The sequence below is a fragment of the Anomaloglossus baeobatrachus genome, chromosome 1, assembly GCF_048569485.1.
Source record: "Anomaloglossus baeobatrachus isolate aAnoBae1 chromosome 1, aAnoBae1.hap1, whole genome shotgun sequence".
Classification (NCBI taxonomy): Eukaryota; Metazoa; Chordata; class Amphibia; order Anura; family Aromobatidae; genus Anomaloglossus; species Anomaloglossus baeobatrachus.
In genome coordinates, this window is record NC_134353.1 from 251675500 (window position 1) to 251695912 (window position 20413).

General features: G+C 44.5%; 1 protein-coding gene across 3 annotated transcripts in view; it reads left to right on the forward strand.

Annotated features, from left to right (window-relative positions):
• The first annotated feature begins 2384 nt into the window (after positions 1-2384).
• Positions 2385-20413, forward strand: part of TRPC3 (transient receptor potential cation channel subfamily C member 3) — a 403894-nt gene continuing 385865 nt past the window's right edge. Inside the window, exon 1 of one of the 3 annotated variants that reach the window (XM_075349076.1) lies at positions 2385-2667. In XM_075349076.1, the coding sequence (XP_075205191.1) occupies positions 2462-2667 (206 nt within the window). In that variant the 5' untranslated portion in view covers positions 2385-2461. Of the gene's footprint in view, positions 2668-4900; positions 5031-20413 lie in introns of those variants that run through there. The other 2 variants (XM_075349096.1, XM_075349087.1) reach the window with 2 other exon arrangements.

Below are 20413 nucleotides of genomic sequence, written 5' to 3' on the forward strand. Positions count from 1 at the left end.
GACAGTCCGGTCTGTGCCCTGCAGGCAGTGCCCTCATCTACAAGATTACAGCCATGCTGGACAGTCCGGTCTGTGCCCTGCAGGCAGTGCCCTCTGCTACATAAGTACAGCCATGCTGGATAGTCCGGTCTGTGCCCTGCAGGCAGTGCCCTCTGCTACATAAGTACAGCCATGCTGGATAGTCCGGTCTGTGCCCTGCAGGCAGTGCCCTCATCTACAAGATTACAGCCATGCTGGATAGTCCGGTCTGTGCCCCTGCAGGCAGTGCCCTCTTCTACAAGATTACAGCCATGCTGGATAGTCCGGTCTGTGCCCTGCAGGCAGTGCCCTCCTCTACAAGATTACAGCCATGCTGGACAGTCCGGTCTGTGCCCTGCAGGCAGTGCCCTCTGCTACAAGATTACAGCCATGCTGGATAGTCCGGTCTGTGCCCTGCAGGCAGTGCCCTCATCTACAAGATTACAGCCATGCTGGATAGTCCGGTCTGTGCCCTGCAGGCAGTGCCCTCCTCTACAAGATTACAGCCATGCTGGACAGTCCGGTCTGTGCCCTGCAGGCAGTGCCCTCTGCTACAAAATTACAGCCATGCTGGATAGTCCGGTCTGTGCCCTGCAGGCAGTGCCCTCCTCTACAAAATTACAGCCATGCTGGATAGTCCGGTCTGTGCCCTGCAGGCAGTGCCCTCTTCTACAAGATTACAGCCATGCTGGATAGTCCGGTCTGTGCCCTGCAGGCAGTGCCCTCCTCTACAAGATTACAGCCATGCTGGACAGTCCGGTCTGTGCCCTGCAGGCAGTGCCCTCTGCTACAAGATTACAGCCATGCCGGACAGTCCGGTCTGTGCCCTGCAGGCAGTGCCCTCATCTACAAGATTACAGCCATGCTGGATAGTCCGGTCTGTGCCCTGCAGGCAGTGCCCTCCTCTACAAGATTACAGCCATGCTGGACAGTCCGGTCTGTGCCCTGCAGGCAGTGCCCTCTGCTACAAGATTACAGCCATGCTGGATAGTCCGGTCTGTGCCCTGCAGGCAGTGCCCTCATCTACAAGATTACAGCCATGCTGGATAGTCCGGTCTGTGCCCTGCAGGCAGTGCCCTCTTCTACAAGATTACAGCCATGCTGGATAGTCCGGTCTGTGCCCCTGCAGGCAGTGCCCTCATCTACAAGATTACAGCCATGCTGGACAGTCCGGTCTGTGCCCTGCAGGCAGTGCCCTCATCTACAAGATTACAGCCATGCTGGACAGTCCGGTCTGTGCCCTGCAGGCAGTGCCCTCTTCTACAAGATTACAGCCATGCTGGATAGTCCGGTCTGTGCCCTGCAGGCAGTGCCCTCATCTACAAGATTACAGCCATGCTGGACAGTCCGGTCTATGCCCCTGCAGGCAGTGCCCTCATCTACAAGATTACAGCCATGCTGGACAGTCCGGTCTGTGCCCCTGCAGGCAGTGCCCTCATCTACAAGATTACAGCCATGCTGGACAGTCCGGTCTGTGCCCCTGCAGGCAGTGCCCTCATCTACAAGATTACAGCCATGCTGGACAGTCCGGTCTGTGCCCCTGCAGGCAGTGCCCTCATCTACAAGATTACTGCCATACTGGACAGTCCGGTCTGTGCCCTGCAGGCAGTGACCTCTTCTACAAGATTACAGCCATGCTGGACAGTCCGGTCTGTGCCCTGCAGGCAGTGCCCTCTTCTACAAGATTACAGCCATGCTGGACAGTCCGGTCTGTGCCCTGCAGGCAGTGCCCTCATCTACAAGATTACTGCCATACTGGACAGTCCGGTCTGTGCCCCTGCAGGCAGTGACCTCTTCTACAAGATTACAGCCATACTGGACAGTCCGGTCTGTGCCCCTGCAGGCAGTGCCCTCATCTACAAGATTACTGCCATACTGGACAGTCCGGTCTGTGCCCCTGCAGGCAGTGCCCTCATCTACAAGATTACTGCCATACTGGACAGTCCGGTCTGTGCCCCTGCAGGCAGTGACCTCTTCTACAAGATTACAGCCATGCTGGACAGTCCGGTCTGTGCCCTGCAGGCAGTGCCCTCGTATATTAGACTACAGCCATGCTGGACAGTCCGGTCTGTGCCCCTGCAGGCAGTGACCTCTTCTACAAGATTACAGCCATGCTGGATAGTCCGGTCTGTGCCCTGCAGGCAGTGCCCACGTATCTCCTCACCACGCTGCCTGGCCACATGCACTCATTACCGGAGACCTTATCCCCGGTAGCCCGGTCCGTCCTCCACTTGTAGTGACGGTGGCAGTAATGGGATAGATGGGCGGCCAGTGCGGAGGGGAGGAGAGCTGGGGCGGGAGGAGGGCAGCTGGCAGCACTTGTACATTTCTTCCCATCACCATCACTCCCAGTTCCCTGCTCGGTGCCCAGCCGTACAGAGCCGTGCACACACCTGACCCCGCCACTGCCCTCAGCCACCTCAGACGCCCTGGGGATTCCTGTATGTCCACGAAGGGCAGGAAATGCAAGGAGCTGCCATCTGGCAGGGTCAGCTTCCCGGAGCTGGGGGAGCGGGGGGGATGGCTGGCAAGGAACGGGGGTCAGTGGGCGCCACTGCCACAGCCCCGGGGAGTGCTGGTGTTACCTGCCGAGAGCAGCTCGTTCATTGCCGGGGGGTCCCACAGTGACTGCTACCACCTCCATTCTCTGTGAGTATACTCTCTATTATCACCTGCTGCTCTGCCACCCGTGCTATATGTGTAACTTATCGGGGAACTTCCACACTCTATGTACTGGGCACCAATGCTGGGCAGGAGTGGGCATTCCGAATGAGATAGCAGGTGCCATTCTGGAGGGCGATCAGATGATGCCACAAGGTATTAGATATCCTTCATGTAGCTTTTTCAAGTGTCAGGCACCAGGTAAGAGGCTGTGATAGGCACACCTGCTTAGGATCCATGCCTGATCTTGTCATGGTCACAAATGTGGCACTAAGCAGTGGAGTAGCCAGGTATATAATGCCCAGCCGTCACCCACCCAAGCCACCACCACACCGTCCTGGAAGGTCCTATACAATGCTGGCATGCATGCAGGGTTTAATAACATTCAATATTTCATATGTATCGCGTTCATAAAGGCAAAGTTGTTGCTTTAAATACCTCCGATTCCATGAAGGGCATCATCATATCTGTAGCCATATGTATTTCCATATGGTCATAATCAGTATGGGAAGCCGTGGACCCTCATTAATGATTATTATGTATATGCATATATGTAATTCAATGCTTGTATGTATCAGGTCAAATGTGGCTGCTTCTGGTATAATCATATGTCTATTAATGGCCAAATATATATATATATATATATATATATATATATATATATATATAATTGGCCATTAATAGACATATGATCATACCAGAAGCAGCCACAAATCATCAGATATATATGTGTACCGGGATAAATGTATGTACAGATAAATATTTAGGTTTATACATACGTAAATATACACTTACATATATACATACATATATACACATGCATGTGTGTGTATATATTTTTATATATATATATATGTGTGTGTATATATGTGTATATATATATATTTGTATATACATATATATATATATATATATATGTGTGTATATATATGTGTATATATATATTTATTTATATATGCATGGGTATATCGTATAGATATGTATATAGATATTCACATTTATATGTATATGGATAGATCTAACAATTATATATATGTATGTGCACATACACATATAGATAGAACAGATATATATATATATATATATATATATATATACAGGATATAGATAAAGAGAGCAGCTTCATTTTATATATATATATATATATATATATATATATATATATATAACACACACGCACACATACATATATATATATATAAATATAATGTGTGTGTGTGTGTGTGTGTAAGTGTGTGTTAGTATATCTATACACGCTCAGGTGTAATGTTTGATGATAATATTTACAGATACTCTGTAACTTTCATCTCCCCATGGCGTGTGCCAGGCATGCTCTGATACTTGCTTCTTTCCTAAATATCTATGCTTATTGGTGTATGTAGAAAACTACTGATGGGACCTGAATATAATACGTTTGCCAGCCGCTCTTCTCGCCAAAGGTGGATGTGTTCATCAACCAAGTAGACGACATCTGGATTATATGTGATGCTGGGTCTAAAATTACTTTATAACTTTCAGGATTCCTCACCAAAGTCCATGAATTTATTATATGCATGGATTTCTTGTAAATGATTGAATGTATTGTGTGTCAGGGTGAAGTTTGCTGGGAATAGTTAATTTCACTACATAATCTAGAGCCATAAGGTCTCTGAGCAGTGGACTATCCTTGAGTGTTATAACCTCTTCAGACGTTTCAGTTCTCACTGTCTCAGACCACAACCATTGAGCGCCTGCTGTGTATAGAGGTAGTCGGGTCAGATCTATACGTCATCTGCTCCACCTCTAGATAGGATAGGTTATACCATCATTCGTGTTTTAATCCTTACACAATCAGGAGCCGATATTGTCACTTTTTATGTAAATGTGTTTGTGCCTGACTAGTATTCGTGTCTTATAATGTCCGTCATTAATATCGGCATTGTTCCCACAATACACAGAGCTCCATAGCCACTGGGTGAATTTTCCACTGCCGTGCTGGGTCGGCGTCCTTGTGTAAAGTGCTGGCCATAGTCCTCACAGCAGGGGCGGACACAGAAGCGGCCCCTGCAGGGACAGAATATGGGCCCTTGCAGTCCAATCATGTTCCTGTGACAGAAGCTTCTTCTTTGCAGGTGACGTGGGCTTCTTTACCTCAGTGGCCCCCCATGCGGCTGCAGAGGTTGCACCAATGGTATCTCCGCCCCTGCCTTATAGCTGCCATCAGCCCAATGTTCTCAGAGTCCATTCCAGTTTCTGTTACTGACGTAAGGATCACGTCACCCTTCTCTCCATGGCATGTGATGGTGAGATAAACTATTCAACTTTCCTTTGCGGGAATAAGGAGTGATGGCGGATCAGCTCGCACCAAGGAGGTACCAACATTCATTTTTTATATTGAGCATTTTCTGTGTCCCTATTTACGTATATTATTATTATTATTAGTAGTAGTAGTAGTAGTAGTAGTAGTAGTATTTTATTGAGTCCATGGGGGTTTGCATTTCCAAATCTGAGTGAATAAACTAACAATGACAGTCTGGTACAGAAAGGAGAAGGCCGTGCCCTTATATTCTACAGGGCAGTATATCATATAACGCATATGGTGTCAAGACAAATGCATATTCTATACATTTGTTGTGTGATATTATATACTTTTATTAAATACATATTTTTCTTCCTTGTTCTTTATCTATGCGCATTTTTTATGCTTTGTTTTTGCATGTATTCAGGCCATAAGTTCTATTAATATAGCATCGTATGGGGCAGGTTGAATATGTCATACTATTAATCTCGAAAATCTTAAGCAGCTAGTTGGAGAAAAACAACATTTGTCCCTTTGGATGTCTTAAACTTAGCTAAATGAGCGCTCTGGAGGGTCTGCAATGTGTCAGTCCTCTTATCTCCTGTCTTTATCTATATGAGGCACTGTATGAAGGTACAGCTAGCACTGCCGCCCTCTGCTGGACATGTGCTGCTGCTTTTCTTGGGCTGCTTTTCGCTTACGCAGTGATGAATTAAGATGAGTATCTTTGCCTTGTGTTTTTGTGCACTCATTATTGAAGGTTGAACGTTTAATAACTAAGCTTCAAGTTTTGATAAAAATATATATTTATTGTTTCTACTATTAAAATTATCTGATATTATAAACCTTTATGCTTCCACATAAATGATTTCTTTCTTTTTATGACTCCATAAGAAGTTCCAATTGTCTTCTGGTTCTATACATGATACTATTTTTCAGTCTATTCTTCTATTATCCTGCCTATCTATACATCTCGGTATTTTGTGTTTCAATCAATTGGTTTGTGCATTTTAGTGGAAAGTAAAATTATATACAGTATATATCAGTATGACAATTTACAAAAACCTCTTTTTATTAAGAATTTTGAAAGAAAGGAATACAACTTGTCTTCATGCACTAGTAATAGTTCTTAATCTGCTTTCCTAAGAAGACCGGTGTAAGAAGCAAAACCTGCCGTTACTCTATGTGATAGCAGACTGTCAAATCTGGACAGTGAGAGATGCGAGTGACTGCAGACTTTGTTTCTTACACCGAACAACCCTAAATGGGAGATTGTTGGAGATGGTGCTGAATCGTGACAGTGAGCGATGTGATTGACTGCAGTCTTTGCTTCTAAAGGCCGCTTTACACGCAGCGACATCGTTAACGAGATATCGCTGGGGTCACAGAATTTGTGACGCACAGCCAGCCTTGTTAGCGACGTCGTTGTGTGTGACGCTTACCAGCGACCACTAACGATCCGAAAAGTGCCCAAAATCGTTAGTTGTTGACACGTCGTTCGTTTCCCAAAAAACATTGCTCATTTGGTATGCAGGTTGTTCGTCGTTCCTGAGGCAGCACACATCGCTACGTGTGACACCCCGGTAACGACGAACAATAGCGTACCTGCATCCTCCGGCAACGAGGTGGGAGTGACGTTCATGCGGCTGCTCTCCGCCCCTCTGCTTCTATTGGTGGCCCGCTGTGTGACGTCGCTGTGACGCTGAACGAACCACCCCTTAAAAAAGAGTTTGTTCGGCGGCCACAGTGACATCGTTAAGAAGGTAAGTTGGTGTGACGCGTATCGGCGATATTGTTCACCACGGACAGCGATTTGCCCGTGATGCACGAACAACGGGGCGGGTGCTAACCCTAGCGACATTGCTAGCGATTTCGCTGCATGTAAAGCGGCCTTTAGACTGAACAACCCCTATTGTGAGATTGTTGGAGATGGTGCTGAATCATGACAGTGTGTGATGCGAGTGACTGCAGACTTTGTAGACCGCAAAAATCCCTTTAATGAGAGATTGTTGGCGATGGTGCTGAAACGTGACAGTGAGCGTTGCGAGTGACTACAGTCTTTGCTTCTTACACTGAACAACCCTTATAGTGAGAGATAATTAGAGATGATGCTGAATTGTGACAGTGTGTGATGCGAGTGACTGCAGATTTTGCTTCTTACACTGAACAACCTCTATAATGAGAGATTATTGGAGATGGTGCTGAATCATGACAGTGAGCGATGCGAGTGACTGCAGACTTTACTTTTAACACTGCACAACCCCCTTAATGAGAGATTGTTGGAGATGGTGCCGAATCTTTACAGTGTGTGATGCAAGTGACTGCAGACTTTGCTTCTTACACTAAACAATCCCTATAATGAGAGATTGTTGGAGATGGTGCTGAATCGTGACAGTGTGTGATGCAAGTGACTACAGACTTTGCTGCTTACACCAAACAAAGCCTATAATGAGAGATTGTTGGAGATGGTGCTGAATCGTGACAATGTGTGATGCAAGTGACTACAGACTTTGCTTCTTACACCAAACAAAGCCTATAATGAGAGATTGTTGGAGATGATGCTGAATCGTGACAGTGTGCAATGCAAGTGACTGCACACTTTGCTTCTTACACCGAACAACCCCTATAATGAGAGATTGTTGATGATGTTGAATCGTGACAGTGTGTGATACAAGTGACTGCAGACTTTGCTTCTTATGCGGCACCCCGGGGCCTCAGAGCTCACCCGTCACTGGGCCAGTGGTATTTTGGGGTTGCTGTGACTGGCCTGACCGGCCCCGTCGGTGTCATTAAAGAATGGTATCCCGGTAATGGGGGATGGGGGTTTGCTTTGCTGTTCCACCCGTGGTGTGCGTCAAGGGATTCAGCCGCCACTGCGAGATGTGGCTCTCCCCCAGGGCTGATGTTGATGCAGCTCAGATAGTCCAGCTCCCCACATGTGGAGCGAGCCCCAGGGGGAAACGGTTGGGACAGGGGAGAAGGGCCATTGGCGCCGAAGCGCGGGGTATCGGTAGTAAGGGACTGAGGCAACAGTTGGGGGTACAGGTCTTTTACTCACAGTTCTTATGATGCTTCCCTCAGGGTACTGGTCACCGCCGTGCTGGGCACCAGCCGATCCCGGATGAATCAGAGGTCACCACCAGTGTTGTGGAGCATATAAGACCTTCCTCCTCTGCGCTGACACGAGATTCCCCATGGCCTGAAGCAATTTGGGGACCCCGCCGTCGGTGTTAAGTGTCCCGTCCCATTTGCAGGTGACACGGGTCCAATGTGGATCCAGCTGTGGCCCTGACCCCGGATGCTATATCCTATATATGCCACCGTGCTTCGGGAAAATGGGTAGTGGGTGATGGGACTTGGAATCCCCATCCCCTTCAGATTTATTAGAGTCCATGAAGGTTTCCCTAACCGAGGGCTCTGCACCCCGACTGTGCTGGAAATGTGGGAACAGTTAGGCTTGACCTCAGCTAGCATGTTCTCCTCTGTCTCACCAGCTCCAACCGGTCGTCTCCTGCTTCTCTCTGTCCTCCTGGTCTCTTCCAGTCTGCCCGGTCATAGCTACAGAAGCTCTTTAAGCACTCTCTATAGCAGCCGTGGTACTACAAGTCCCATGAAGTTCTGGCCCTTTCTCCTTTCCCGAGATAGATACTACCAAGTAAAAACAATTATTTCATTAATTATTTGTTGAATTTTTGGAAATTAACTTCTTATTGACCAGGTCAGAAAGGGCCTCAGTGCTTGTCCAAATGTATTCTTTTTGCCTCTCAGCTATAACTGTTTTTACATATTTTATCTGACATGGCTAAAGGAGGCAAATTGTGTTATGTTTAGCAGGGTTTTAGGGTATAAATAAATTACCGGGTTCTTTATATTTTTTTTTTTGCAATGCAAATATAGACAATGGAATTTTTTGGTTTAGATTGTTTGGTTTATTTTTCACTGTTCGTGTTCCACTTTAAATAACAGGTGGAAATAATTCTCTGGGTTATTATGGTAATGTAGATACCTAATGTATGTGGGTTTTGTTATTTATGTAATGAAATGTATTTTATATGAAAAAAAAACTTTTTTTAATTTTTACTTAATGTGTGCCAAGGGCATTTTATTTCTTTATTTGGTTTTATTTTTTTGCCGATATTTCATTATGAAAAATAAGAAAATAGTGTGCACACACTTAGGGGTACTTTGCGCACTACGACATCGCAGCTGCGATGTCGGTGGGGTCAAATCGAAAGTGATGCACATCTGGCGTCGCTGTCGATATCAGAGTGTGTAAATCGTTTTTGATACAATTAACAAGCGCAAAAGCGTTGAAATCATATCATCGGTGTAACGTCGGTTGTGACGACATGGACACTGTTACGGTTGCTGTGGCACTGGAGACTATGTTCGGATTTCTTGCTACTGCACATGTGCAAGCGCTGGAGACTAAGTCCTATCTTGGAGCCATTGCACATGTGCGGGTGACATCATCGCTGACACGAGGTCACATGTCTCTGACACCTTCTAAGCTGATTGGCCGCTGGTCATGTGCTTGTGACACATGGTCACATGTCTCTGTCACCTTCTATGCCGATTGGTCGCTGGTCATGTGCTTGTGACGCTTTGCTCGGTGATAGGCCAGCGTGACGTCATTGCTGTCATTCTGGCAGCGGATTGGTTCTGGTGTTCTCCATCTTGGATGAGGCACAGAGTCTATATAAGACCCTGACGCACGCCGCCCGGCACTCAGTCCTCTTGGTTCATGCATGAGAGTAGACGCTCTGTGCACGTCCCTCTAGGCATCTCTCTGTCTATGCTAGGTGAGCGCTACCGGCAGGGTAGCGTTCTTATACCTTACAGCTTCGGCTGCGGTCCGTATCCTTACATCTTAGTGGAGCAGACATAGGCAGGTGCCTGAGGCACATGGTCCGGCTGGGCCTTGTGATTCTACTCGTAGGTGGACGTTGCCACTAGGGTAACGTTCCTTATTCTGCGTCTGGCAGTTGCACACTAGTGGAGCAAAAATAGGTAGGAGCTTTGTGCGGCTTATGCTGCTGTCCGTCTCTTTTGCACCACTAGAAGAGCGGACCTAGGCAGGTGCCATATCTAGTGGTTTGTGTCCTCGCACACTAGTGGAGCGAACGCAGGTAGGAGCTTTGTGCGGCTTACGCTGCTGTCCGTCTCCTGGCACCGCTAGAGGAACGGACCTAGGTAGGTGCCATTTCACACTCACTGCTTTTGTCTCTGTGACCATTAACAGAGACAATACCACACACCCTCCAAGTAAGGGAGGAATTGCTTTATTTCCTAATTATATTCCTCTGTGAGTTTAACAGAGGTATTGTACTCTGCACTTGTGCTATTACTATTTACAGTGGCACACTTATATACCCCTTATCCTCTGCCATAGTCTGCAGCAGAGTCTTTGCACGGTGGACCCTGACTGTCTGATATTCCTTTGGGTTTTATTATCAGACAGCCCCCCGTAACAGACACCCAATGCCTCGCATGGGTTAAAGTTTCTTAAAATTCAGCCAGACGTATTGTTCTTCTGTGTGTTAACTCATGTTTGCTAAACTATTGTTTGGGACCAAACCCTCTGAGCATTCATTGTAATGTAGTTGTGTATTGCTAATCTAATGTAAATTACCTCAGTGACCATTGTCTAGTCTGTGCATTCCAGACCACATGTAGATATCCTCAGTCTTTCTATCCACACCATTTAAATAAACATTATCCATGCAGCTTGAAATTCATCCAATAAGAGAAGCAACCTTGTACAACCAATCCGATAAGGGCACAGTATATACTAAGGGAATGCTATGGCTATAAAAGGTGACTTCTTGGAGACACCAGATGGTTGATGGATTTTGCATGATCCAGTCTAAGCTCTTAGGAGCTGGCTAGAGGATCAGGATACCTTGTGGACTCGGTCTAGGGACTTTGGCTCCGACTAGAGGAACACTTGGCTACATTACTTCAAACCAGAGACTACTTAAGGAGGAAACACAGGTTGGGTCAATCCAGTCACCTGGTACAGACTTTACAGACCTCAGCCAGCTTCCTAAATCTGGCGTTATTCCTGACCGCCGAAAGCGGGGTGCTGCTGGATTAGAGTAAATAGCCCTGGAACCTCTGAGGCATGGACATTCTAAATCCCTGGTGAGCCAGCGGAAGGGTGAGACTCTGTTGCCTGTTACATTTGTGTGTTTTGCTGGTTATGTGTTATGTGCCGTTAATATTTTGGGGATCCAATAAAGTCTTAATATTGTGATTCCCTCACCCTGTGTTGTCTGAGTAGTGTTCCGCCCACGGTTAAGGAGGTCGTGCGTTCAGTTGGGATGAGCCCTGAGCCACGCTGTCTTTCTAGAAGTTGGCTGGTTCAGCGGACGAGAGCACCCACTGAGCCCCGTGTCTCCACATCGGTCATTTCCATAATTTCGGAAGGACCGATGTTACGATGTTGTTCCTCGTTCCTGCGGCAGCACACATCACTGTGTGAGAAGCCACAGGAGCAAGGAACATCTCCTACCTGCGTCCTGCGGCTCACGCCGGCTATGCGGAAGGAAGGGGGTGGGCGGGATGTTTACGTCCCACTCATCTCCGCCCCTCCGCTTCTATTGTGCGCCTGCCGTGTGACGTCGCTGTGATGCCGCACAACCCGCCCCCTTAGTAAGGAGGCGGTTCGCCAGCCAGAGCGACGTCGCAGGGCAGGTAAGTCCGTGTGAAGCTGCCGTAGCGATAATGTTCGCTACGGCAGCTATAACACAATATCGTATGTGCGACGGGGGCGGGGACTATCGCGCTCGGCATCGCAAGCATCGGCTTGCGATGTCGTAGTATGCATAGTACCCCTTAGAATTAGAAGAATGGGGGAGGTGCTAGTGTAAGAGGATCAAAAATCCCTGAAAAATCATATATAAATATAACACTGCACTCTCAATGGGCAAGAATGAATAAAGATAGAACTCTTTTTCTCAATGCTAATAGATTTTTAATACAGAAGGCAAGATAGCAACAATTGAAAGACATGTGACACTTGAGACAATTAACGTTTCGGTCCTCCAGGACCTTGATCACATTAATCGCTAAATTACTATGAAGAAAAGTGTTTTTTGGGGGGGTTTCTTTAATTATTACCTGACAGTAGCCTCCTTACTCATAGGCATATGTATAAAGACGTTCGTCCAGAAATAAAAAAAAAAGTGGCAATACGGTGAGGTTTTTCCTGTTCCCTCCACAGTGGAGTTCAGGGTAGGAATATCCTGTCCTTCCTGGGCAGTTAGGGAAAATTAATCGCCTGTATAGAAATGCAGGAAGATCCTTGAAGTAATTAATGCATGTGTCCTATGAGTGGGCTCATAAAATGAATTTGTGCTCCAGACCCTCCGGAGTTAATGCTGTATTTGCCTTTTGTGTACACATTAAGCTGAATTTCAGTCTGTCCCCAGGAGCATAAATCATAAGAAAACATAATCACAATAATATACCTACAGAGGAACAGTAAACAAAGGTAATGGCGTCCCACACCCTCTCCAACGCACGTTTCGCACTTGTAGCGCTTCTTCCAGTTGGAAAGGGTGTGGGACGCCATTACCTTTGTTTACTGTTCCCCTGTAAGTATATTATTGTGATTATGTTTTCTTATGATTTATTGTAGCCATTAAATCTTTATAACTGCACACTTGTGTCACTATTTTGTACTCTTAATCCATATATATATACTATAATTTTCTCTATACGGGGTGACTTTTATATGACTCTCTGACTTGGTGTTCCCAACATAATAATTTTTTATACATATTTACCCTTTGAGGGGTCTGTTTGCTAGAGACATCTTGTCTATGCTTTTTAATGTTTTATATTTAATAAAAGTTATTTTTATGCAAATCGCATAATTTGTCAGTGATTTACATTCAAGTGTATTTATTCTCAAATATTGGTTGTGTTTTTGGTGTTGATGATAAAATACAGTAAAATCTGACTACTTATAATAAAGCTTTGTAAAAGTCAACTCTGATGGTTAAACTTAGATTCAACTGTAATGTGTAACAGAACAATTACAGGGATTGTGTGTTTGGACACAAAATGGATATGGTATATTAGAGAAAATGGCTTTCTTTTACCTCTGGTGTTTGAAGAACCTAGAAAGGGACCAGAATCTGATGTGGAAAGAGAACACACTACTTCAATTCCATCCAGGACACTTCAGGGACTTGTTAGGATCAGATGAGAAAACTCCTTCACAAAGGTGATACATACTCATTTATTGGCTCCAATTTTGGGGTGAGCTTGTAGGAGCCGTCATTATTACCATTCCTTGAGGATTGGTATGGTCGATGGTGTTTTTGAAGTGGTGAGCAATAGCATTCTAGACATTGCAGATGAGGTGCGGTCATGTATCATCATAGGCTAGCTAGTCAAAGGATATTTTTGCACAGTCTTGACTTATTTTGCTGTGTACAAGAAAATAAGGCTGGTTTTGCCAGCTTTAAATGAAAATCTAATGTGTCCTTCATCTAACCTAGAAAATAGTGACCTCCATGAGCAGTTTTATGACTTCAAGCTCAAGGGACCCAATGCAAAATCTCCAAAAGAGCCTCCAGCTTTATGGATCTTTAATATAATTGGTCTTCATATATTGACCTTTTGGGTCCCCCTATACAATGAGGTCCCAAAAGTGACTGAATCAGCTGCACCCACTATAGTTACATCCCAGTACATGAGCTAATTTACCCTGATTTGTCACAAATGGTTATACAAAATGTTAAATATGTGAAGCTTCTGAATTGTAGGAGCTGTAGACCTTCTTTTTTCAAGGCATTGTCCACCACTAAGACAGCCCTTTCTCATTCCCCATGTTAGCCCCATAAAAATAAAAAGCTTATTTTCACCTCCGCTTCCAGCGCAGATCCAGCAGTGTTGGACTTGCGTTCCCGATGCTCACGTGACATTGGTATGACACCCAAGCCCAGCACCCAATCAGAGCCGATGTCTTTGTCCGCACTTTCAAACAGCTAAGTAATCAAGCGGACGTGAGCAGCAGCTGCAGCTCTCACTTACCATTACTTACTTAATTACGCTGTCCAAAGGTGGGGACAGAGAAGCTGGATATCAAGGTCATGTGAGCCCTGACACTGCTGGAACCGCGCGGTAGCAGAGCTGACTATAATCATTTTTATGGGGGAAACATGTGGAATGAGTAGGGGTTGTTCAAATACTGGACAACTCAATTAATATTAATTTGTAGAGCATCATCATATTCTGGAGCACTTTACAAATATTATCATCACTGTCCCCCAAATTCCTTACCAGTATGTCTTTGGAGTGTGAGGGGAAATCCACACAGAACATACAAAAGCATTGAGGTGTTGTCCTTGGTTGGATTTGGTACAGAGCATCAGCACTAACCACTAAGCCAGTGTTTCTCAACTCCAGTCCTCAAGACCCACCATCATGTTTTCAGGTTTTCCTCAATCAGGTTTTCAGGCTTTCATTAATGTTGCACAGATGATGGAATTATTCCTTGTCTAATATTGAGGAAAACCTGAAAACATGATCTGTTGATGCGTCTTGAGGACTGGAGTTGAGAAACACTGCACTTAGACACCATGCTGCCTATAAAGGGGCAGTAAGTTATAAGGGAGTAAGGTATTTAGTGAGTCTACTTTTTCCCAATGTCATTGTGGGTTACTCATCAATTTGTCAGGTTTTCTACGTGGGAATAAATACAGCCTTGTTTTCCCATCACATCATGCTATAGAAAACAAAAAAAGTGCAAGCCGATTCAGGTTTTTCTTTTTTTATAGGATGATGATTTTATTCCTGCATAGAAGAGTTGCAAGTTATTAAAGCAAATCTGTCACTAAGATTTTGCAATGTAAGCTGAGAACACAATGCTGCAAGAGTTAAAAAAGAAAATACAACTATGCTTCTCTTTTCTGTGTGCAAGCTGTTGTTTATCTAAACTAAAGGTTTATTGCTCTGTAATTAACATTGGTGTGACTCCTTGGCTAGTGCAGAGCAGTCAGACACGCCCCCTGCTGTGATTGACACCTCATAGTCAGTGCACAATCTCTACAGAGAGCTTGGTGTGGGTGGGGACAGCTTTCGCAGCTCTTCTACACTCAATTCTTAGATAAAATCAGAATGGCTGCTCACAGTGATGTAAGTTAAACATGATTAGTTTCAGAATCTCTTTGCCTACAACATGCTGCTCTCAGATAAAGTAGCAAAAACCTGCTGACAGATTCCCTTTAAGTAACCTGCTGTGATTTTGGAATATCTGAAAGTGGATTCACTATTGAACCCCTTGAGTTAAAGGGGTTCTACACTACTTGGACAACCCCTTTTCATACCCTATGTGCGCCCCCATGAAAATAACAAAGCCTATACTCACCTCTGATGTTGACACCGTTCCAGAGCTCACATGACATTTTTATGACACACGAGCCCCATCAGCTACCTTCTCCCCGCCTTTGTACGATTAACTAATTAAAAGGAAGTCAACTCTGCGACTGCCACTCACTTCCTCTTGATTAATTAACTGTCTAAAGACAGGGCCGGAGAAACCTCTGCTGATTGTTCCCTGATTAATTGCCGAGGCCTAATGTCACGTGGGCCTCAGGAACACAAGTTCCAACATAGCTGGAATCCTGCTGGCACCGGAGTTGAGTATAGGCTTTGTTATTGTTATGTGGCGCACATGGGGAATGAGAAGAGGTTGTCCTAGTAGTGGACAGCCCCATTAAGGGGGTTGTCCACTTTCAATAAAGTGGTCCCCAAACTGTGTAGAATACATTAAATAACAAACTGAGCAGGTACTTACCCTCACTGGGTCCAGTGCTGGCTCCCTGATACTTCTCTGGTCCCATGCTTTTATTACAGTAGTGACCTCATGTCAACAGCACTCATCACCTATCCATCCAGTCACTGAACTCAGTGCTTGTGCACTGAGGATGGCAGCATAGGATACTAAGCTCAGTGCACATTATTGACATGATGTCACCACCCTAGCCATCCAGTCACTGAGCTTAGCATTGTGTGCCGTCAACCTCAGTACATGAGCACAGAGCAGTGACTGGCTAGAGCGATGACAAGCTGACTAGGGAAAGCAACAGAAAACCCCGGGAACGTGAGTACATTCCGAGTTTGTTATTTTGTGTATTTTACAGTTTCCTGAAGATGGATAGCCCCACCTAACTTCCAAGCCTGAGCATTACACTAGTATACATTGCTGTCTTAAATTTGGAGTGTGACCCACTATTTTGTGTTATTGCTGTGACTTGGACTTAAAATCTATCTTTACATATATGTGAGGGGTTAAACATCAGGGATCAGCATTTTTACCAGTCCTCACAATTATTGCAAAAGTCTGGCTATATATGTTAGTTAGGCTACTGCAGCTAATTAAAGAGGCACACAGTCAGTAACCGCCCCGTCAGCTTTACTTACATATCATGGAGCGTTGTTACCAATGCTTATGATGGATATATCTAAAAGCAACAATGAAAAAACACATTCAGAATACAGGTGATACCTCGGTTTTCGTTGACGTCGATTATCATTGGTTTCGACTTTCACCGATTCTTTTTTTTACTTGGATTGAGTTGGTTGCCACAGATTTTGTTGGTTTTTTTCCGTATGCCCATATGATCATGCTGCTAATTTTGTCATAAGAAAAGGTTACCCATGCATTCTCCTGCTCTGTGTGGCATAGTGTATCACATTTCATGTTATATTAATTTCTTGTTGTGTTTAGTATTAAACACTATTGTTAATTTCTACAAATTATTTGAATTTACATTGATTCCTATGGAAATATTTGCCTCGGTTTTCATCAGTTTCGAATTTTACCGATTGTTGTCGGACGGATTATTATCGATAAAAACCGAGATATCACTGTATTGCAGTTGGTTTGTAAAGAAATAGGGGGCATTTATCAAGGATTTTGTGCCTTTGTTAGACCAAAAAGTTGCACATTTTATCACCACACGTTTTTGTGCAGACATTTGCCGTTCAAACAGCTTTTAAAAGTTAGATGTGATCTGACTGGGGTTAACAAAGATTTAAGAAATGCAACTTTTTAAAAAGTCACAGAAAAAGAGGCAAACTCACTCCAATAGGGAGATGGGGCAATAATAGGAAAAACAGCTGTAGACAGAATACATGTAGACATTTGGTGCAACTCTATCTAAGGTCCGTTTCACACGTCAGTGAAAAACACTGATGTTTTTCACTGGCGTGTAAAACACGCACATGTCCCTGCGTGTGCCGTGAATCACTGCACACGTGGGTTGTCTAAGTGCAATCCGGGCTCCGTTCTCCGTGGCCCGTGATTGCACTTCGTAATCAACTCACCTGTGCGCGCTCCCGCTCTCCATAGTGCTGATCGCTCCCGCGGTGCAGCATCTGGCCGGAGGTGACCCCCGCAGCAGCTGCTTCCGGGTCGGCTGTGAATAATGCGCGACAATATGCGTGAATATGCGCGACAATAATGAGCCGGCTCAGAAGCAGCAAGCTGCACGGGCTGCAGAGGACATCGCTGGACGCCGGGTGAGTTAAAATGTTTTTTATTTTAAAAGCACGTTTTTTTCTGGCACGTGTTTCACGGACCACACCACTGCGTGGTCCGTGGGACATCAGTGATGCCAGAAAAAAATGGACATGTCTCCATGCGGCAATCACGCACACACGGGTACGCCGCACGGAGACACGTGCAGTGGAAAATCACTGACATGAGAGCAGACCCATTCATTATAATGGGTCTGCGTATGTCAGTGATTCTGGTACGTTTAAAAAAAAGCACAAACGTACCAGAATCACTGACGTGTGAAAGGGGCCTAATGTTGCAACACGAACCTAAGCAAAACTGACTCCCCCCTACCTGTCTCTGCATTTTATAAATTGAAACATGCGTGCTCTCCCAAGGGTTTGAAGTTTTACGGAATTGGATTAGTGAGGGATGAATTGCGTGATAATGATCCAGTAGTAATTATAAATCAAAGGAAAGCATACTAGATATATCACATCAATACTTTATACTCTCAGGGTTTAACCCGTTGGTGACCAGGCCGCATTAATCAAATCTGAGATGTCACTTTATGTAGCAATAACAGATTTTGGTTTTTTTTGTGGCACATTATATTATTTTTTTTTTTTTTTTTTTAAATTAGCAATTTTCAAACTTTGAATAATTATGCATGTAATACAGAGTCACACCATTTGCCTCATGTCAGCTTTACATCACCACCATCTGTACATTTTCTCTGATTTTGTTAGGATTATAGAAGCTTTAAAATTGTAGAATAAAATAAACAAAAAATTTTTTCAGCCTGCCATTCACCATACGACCTTTTCATCCAGGTGCACGGAAAGAAAGAAGGAAGGCAGTCCACCTCCACAGGAAAATCCAGATACAAAGAAGGAATTCCAGCACCTGCAGTTCAGTCTTCAATTTAAATAAAACATCCTTTTATTGGAAACATGTTAAATATACATCTATACATGTATATTTAACATGTTTCCAATAAAAGGATGTTTTATTTAAATTGAAGATTGGACTGCAGGTGCTGGAATTCCTTCTTTGTATTTGTATTTTAAAATTGTAGCAGTAATTTTTACTAAACTTATTTATCAGGCACCTATTCCGTTTTGAATTGATTTTGGGGAACGTATTCGGCCCCCTTGAATTTTTCAACCTTTTCCCACATTTCAGGCTTCAAACAAAAAGATAAAAATTTTAATGTTATGGTGAAGAATCAACAACAAGTGGGACACAATTGTGAAGTTGAACAAAATTTATTGCTTAATTTAAACTTTTATAAAAAATATCTGAAAATTGTGGCGTGCATTATCATTTGGCCCCTTTACTTTTAGTGCAGCAAACTCACTCCAGAAGTTCATTGAGGATCTCTGAATGATCCAATGTTGTCCTAAATGACTGATGATGATAAATATAAGCCACCTGTGTGTAATCAAGTCTCCGTATAAATGCACCTGCTCTATGATAGTTGCAGTGTTCTGTTTAAAGCGCAGATAGCATCATGAAGACCAAGGAACACAACAGGCAGGTCCATGATACTGTTGTAAAGAAGTTTAATGTCGAATTTGGTTACAAAAAGATTTCCACAACTTTAGGGCTTGTGCGCACGTACATGCTGAATATTCTGCAGCGATTTGACAGCACATGTGCGCTTCAAATCGCTGCAGAAACACTGCATAATGGATGCAGTGTTTCAGCAGAATAAATGCCGATTTCATGCTCTATGGATGCTGCCCCCACCATATACAGAGTGGGAGCTGCATCCAAAGCACACAAAAGAATTGACGTGCTGCATTTTTGAACGCACGGATTTGGGTCAAAATTTTGACACTCAAATCACTGCACTCAAAAAAGCATCGTGCACACGGATTATGCACAATCTTCATAGATTGTGCTGGGGACGCAGGACGCATGCATATACGCTGCAATGCTAAATGCAGCGTAAACAAATGAAATTACGCTACATGCGCACAAGCCCTTAAACATCCCAAGGAGCACTGTGCAAGTGATTATGAAATGGAAGTAGTATCATACCACTGCAAATCTACCAAGACAAGGCCGTTCATTCAAACTTTCATCTCAAACAAGGAAAATACTGATCAGAGATGCAGCCAAGAGGCTCATGATCACTCTGGATGAACTGCAGAGATCTACAGCTGAGGTGGAAGCGTCTGTCCATAGGATAACACTCTGTCATACACTGCACAAATCTGGCCTTTATGGAAGAGTGGCAAGGAGAAAACCATTTCTCAAAGATATCCATAAAAAGTGTTGTTTAAAGATTGCCACAAGCCACCTGGGAGACACACCAAATATGTGGAAGAAGGTGCTCTGGTCAGATGAAGCCAAAATCAAACTATTTGGGCACAATGCCAAACAATATGTTTGACATAAAAGCAACACAGCTCATCACCTTGAACACACCATCCCCACTGTCAAACATTCAAACATGGTGGGGGCAGCATCATGGTTTGGGCCTGCTTTTCTTCAGAGGAGAAGTTCTCATTGCAGATCAAAGTGCGCCTGCGCAGGACCTCAATGCCGGCGTGCGTGTATGACATAGACGCGTCATGCACCGCAGCTTCAGAATAAGGAAGACCAAGGTGGCCGAAAGTTGAGGTGCCGGTCCCGGAGAATGGCGCCACCCATCCAACCGTTGTGCACCGGAGCGACCTTCTAGGTGAGTGTTATAAAGTGTTTTTTATGTTATACCCAGCGGCTTGGGCTCTTATATACAGCATGTTAGAATGCTGTATATAAGAGCCCAGTGGTGGTGGTAGCAGCGTATAGGGCAAAAAACTGGTGACAGGTTTCCTTTAACACTAGAACTACTGGACTCGTGACACCTACAGTCAGGGCCAGAAATATTTGGACAGTGACACAAGTTTTGTTATTTTAGCTGTTTACAAAAACATGTTCAGAAATACAAT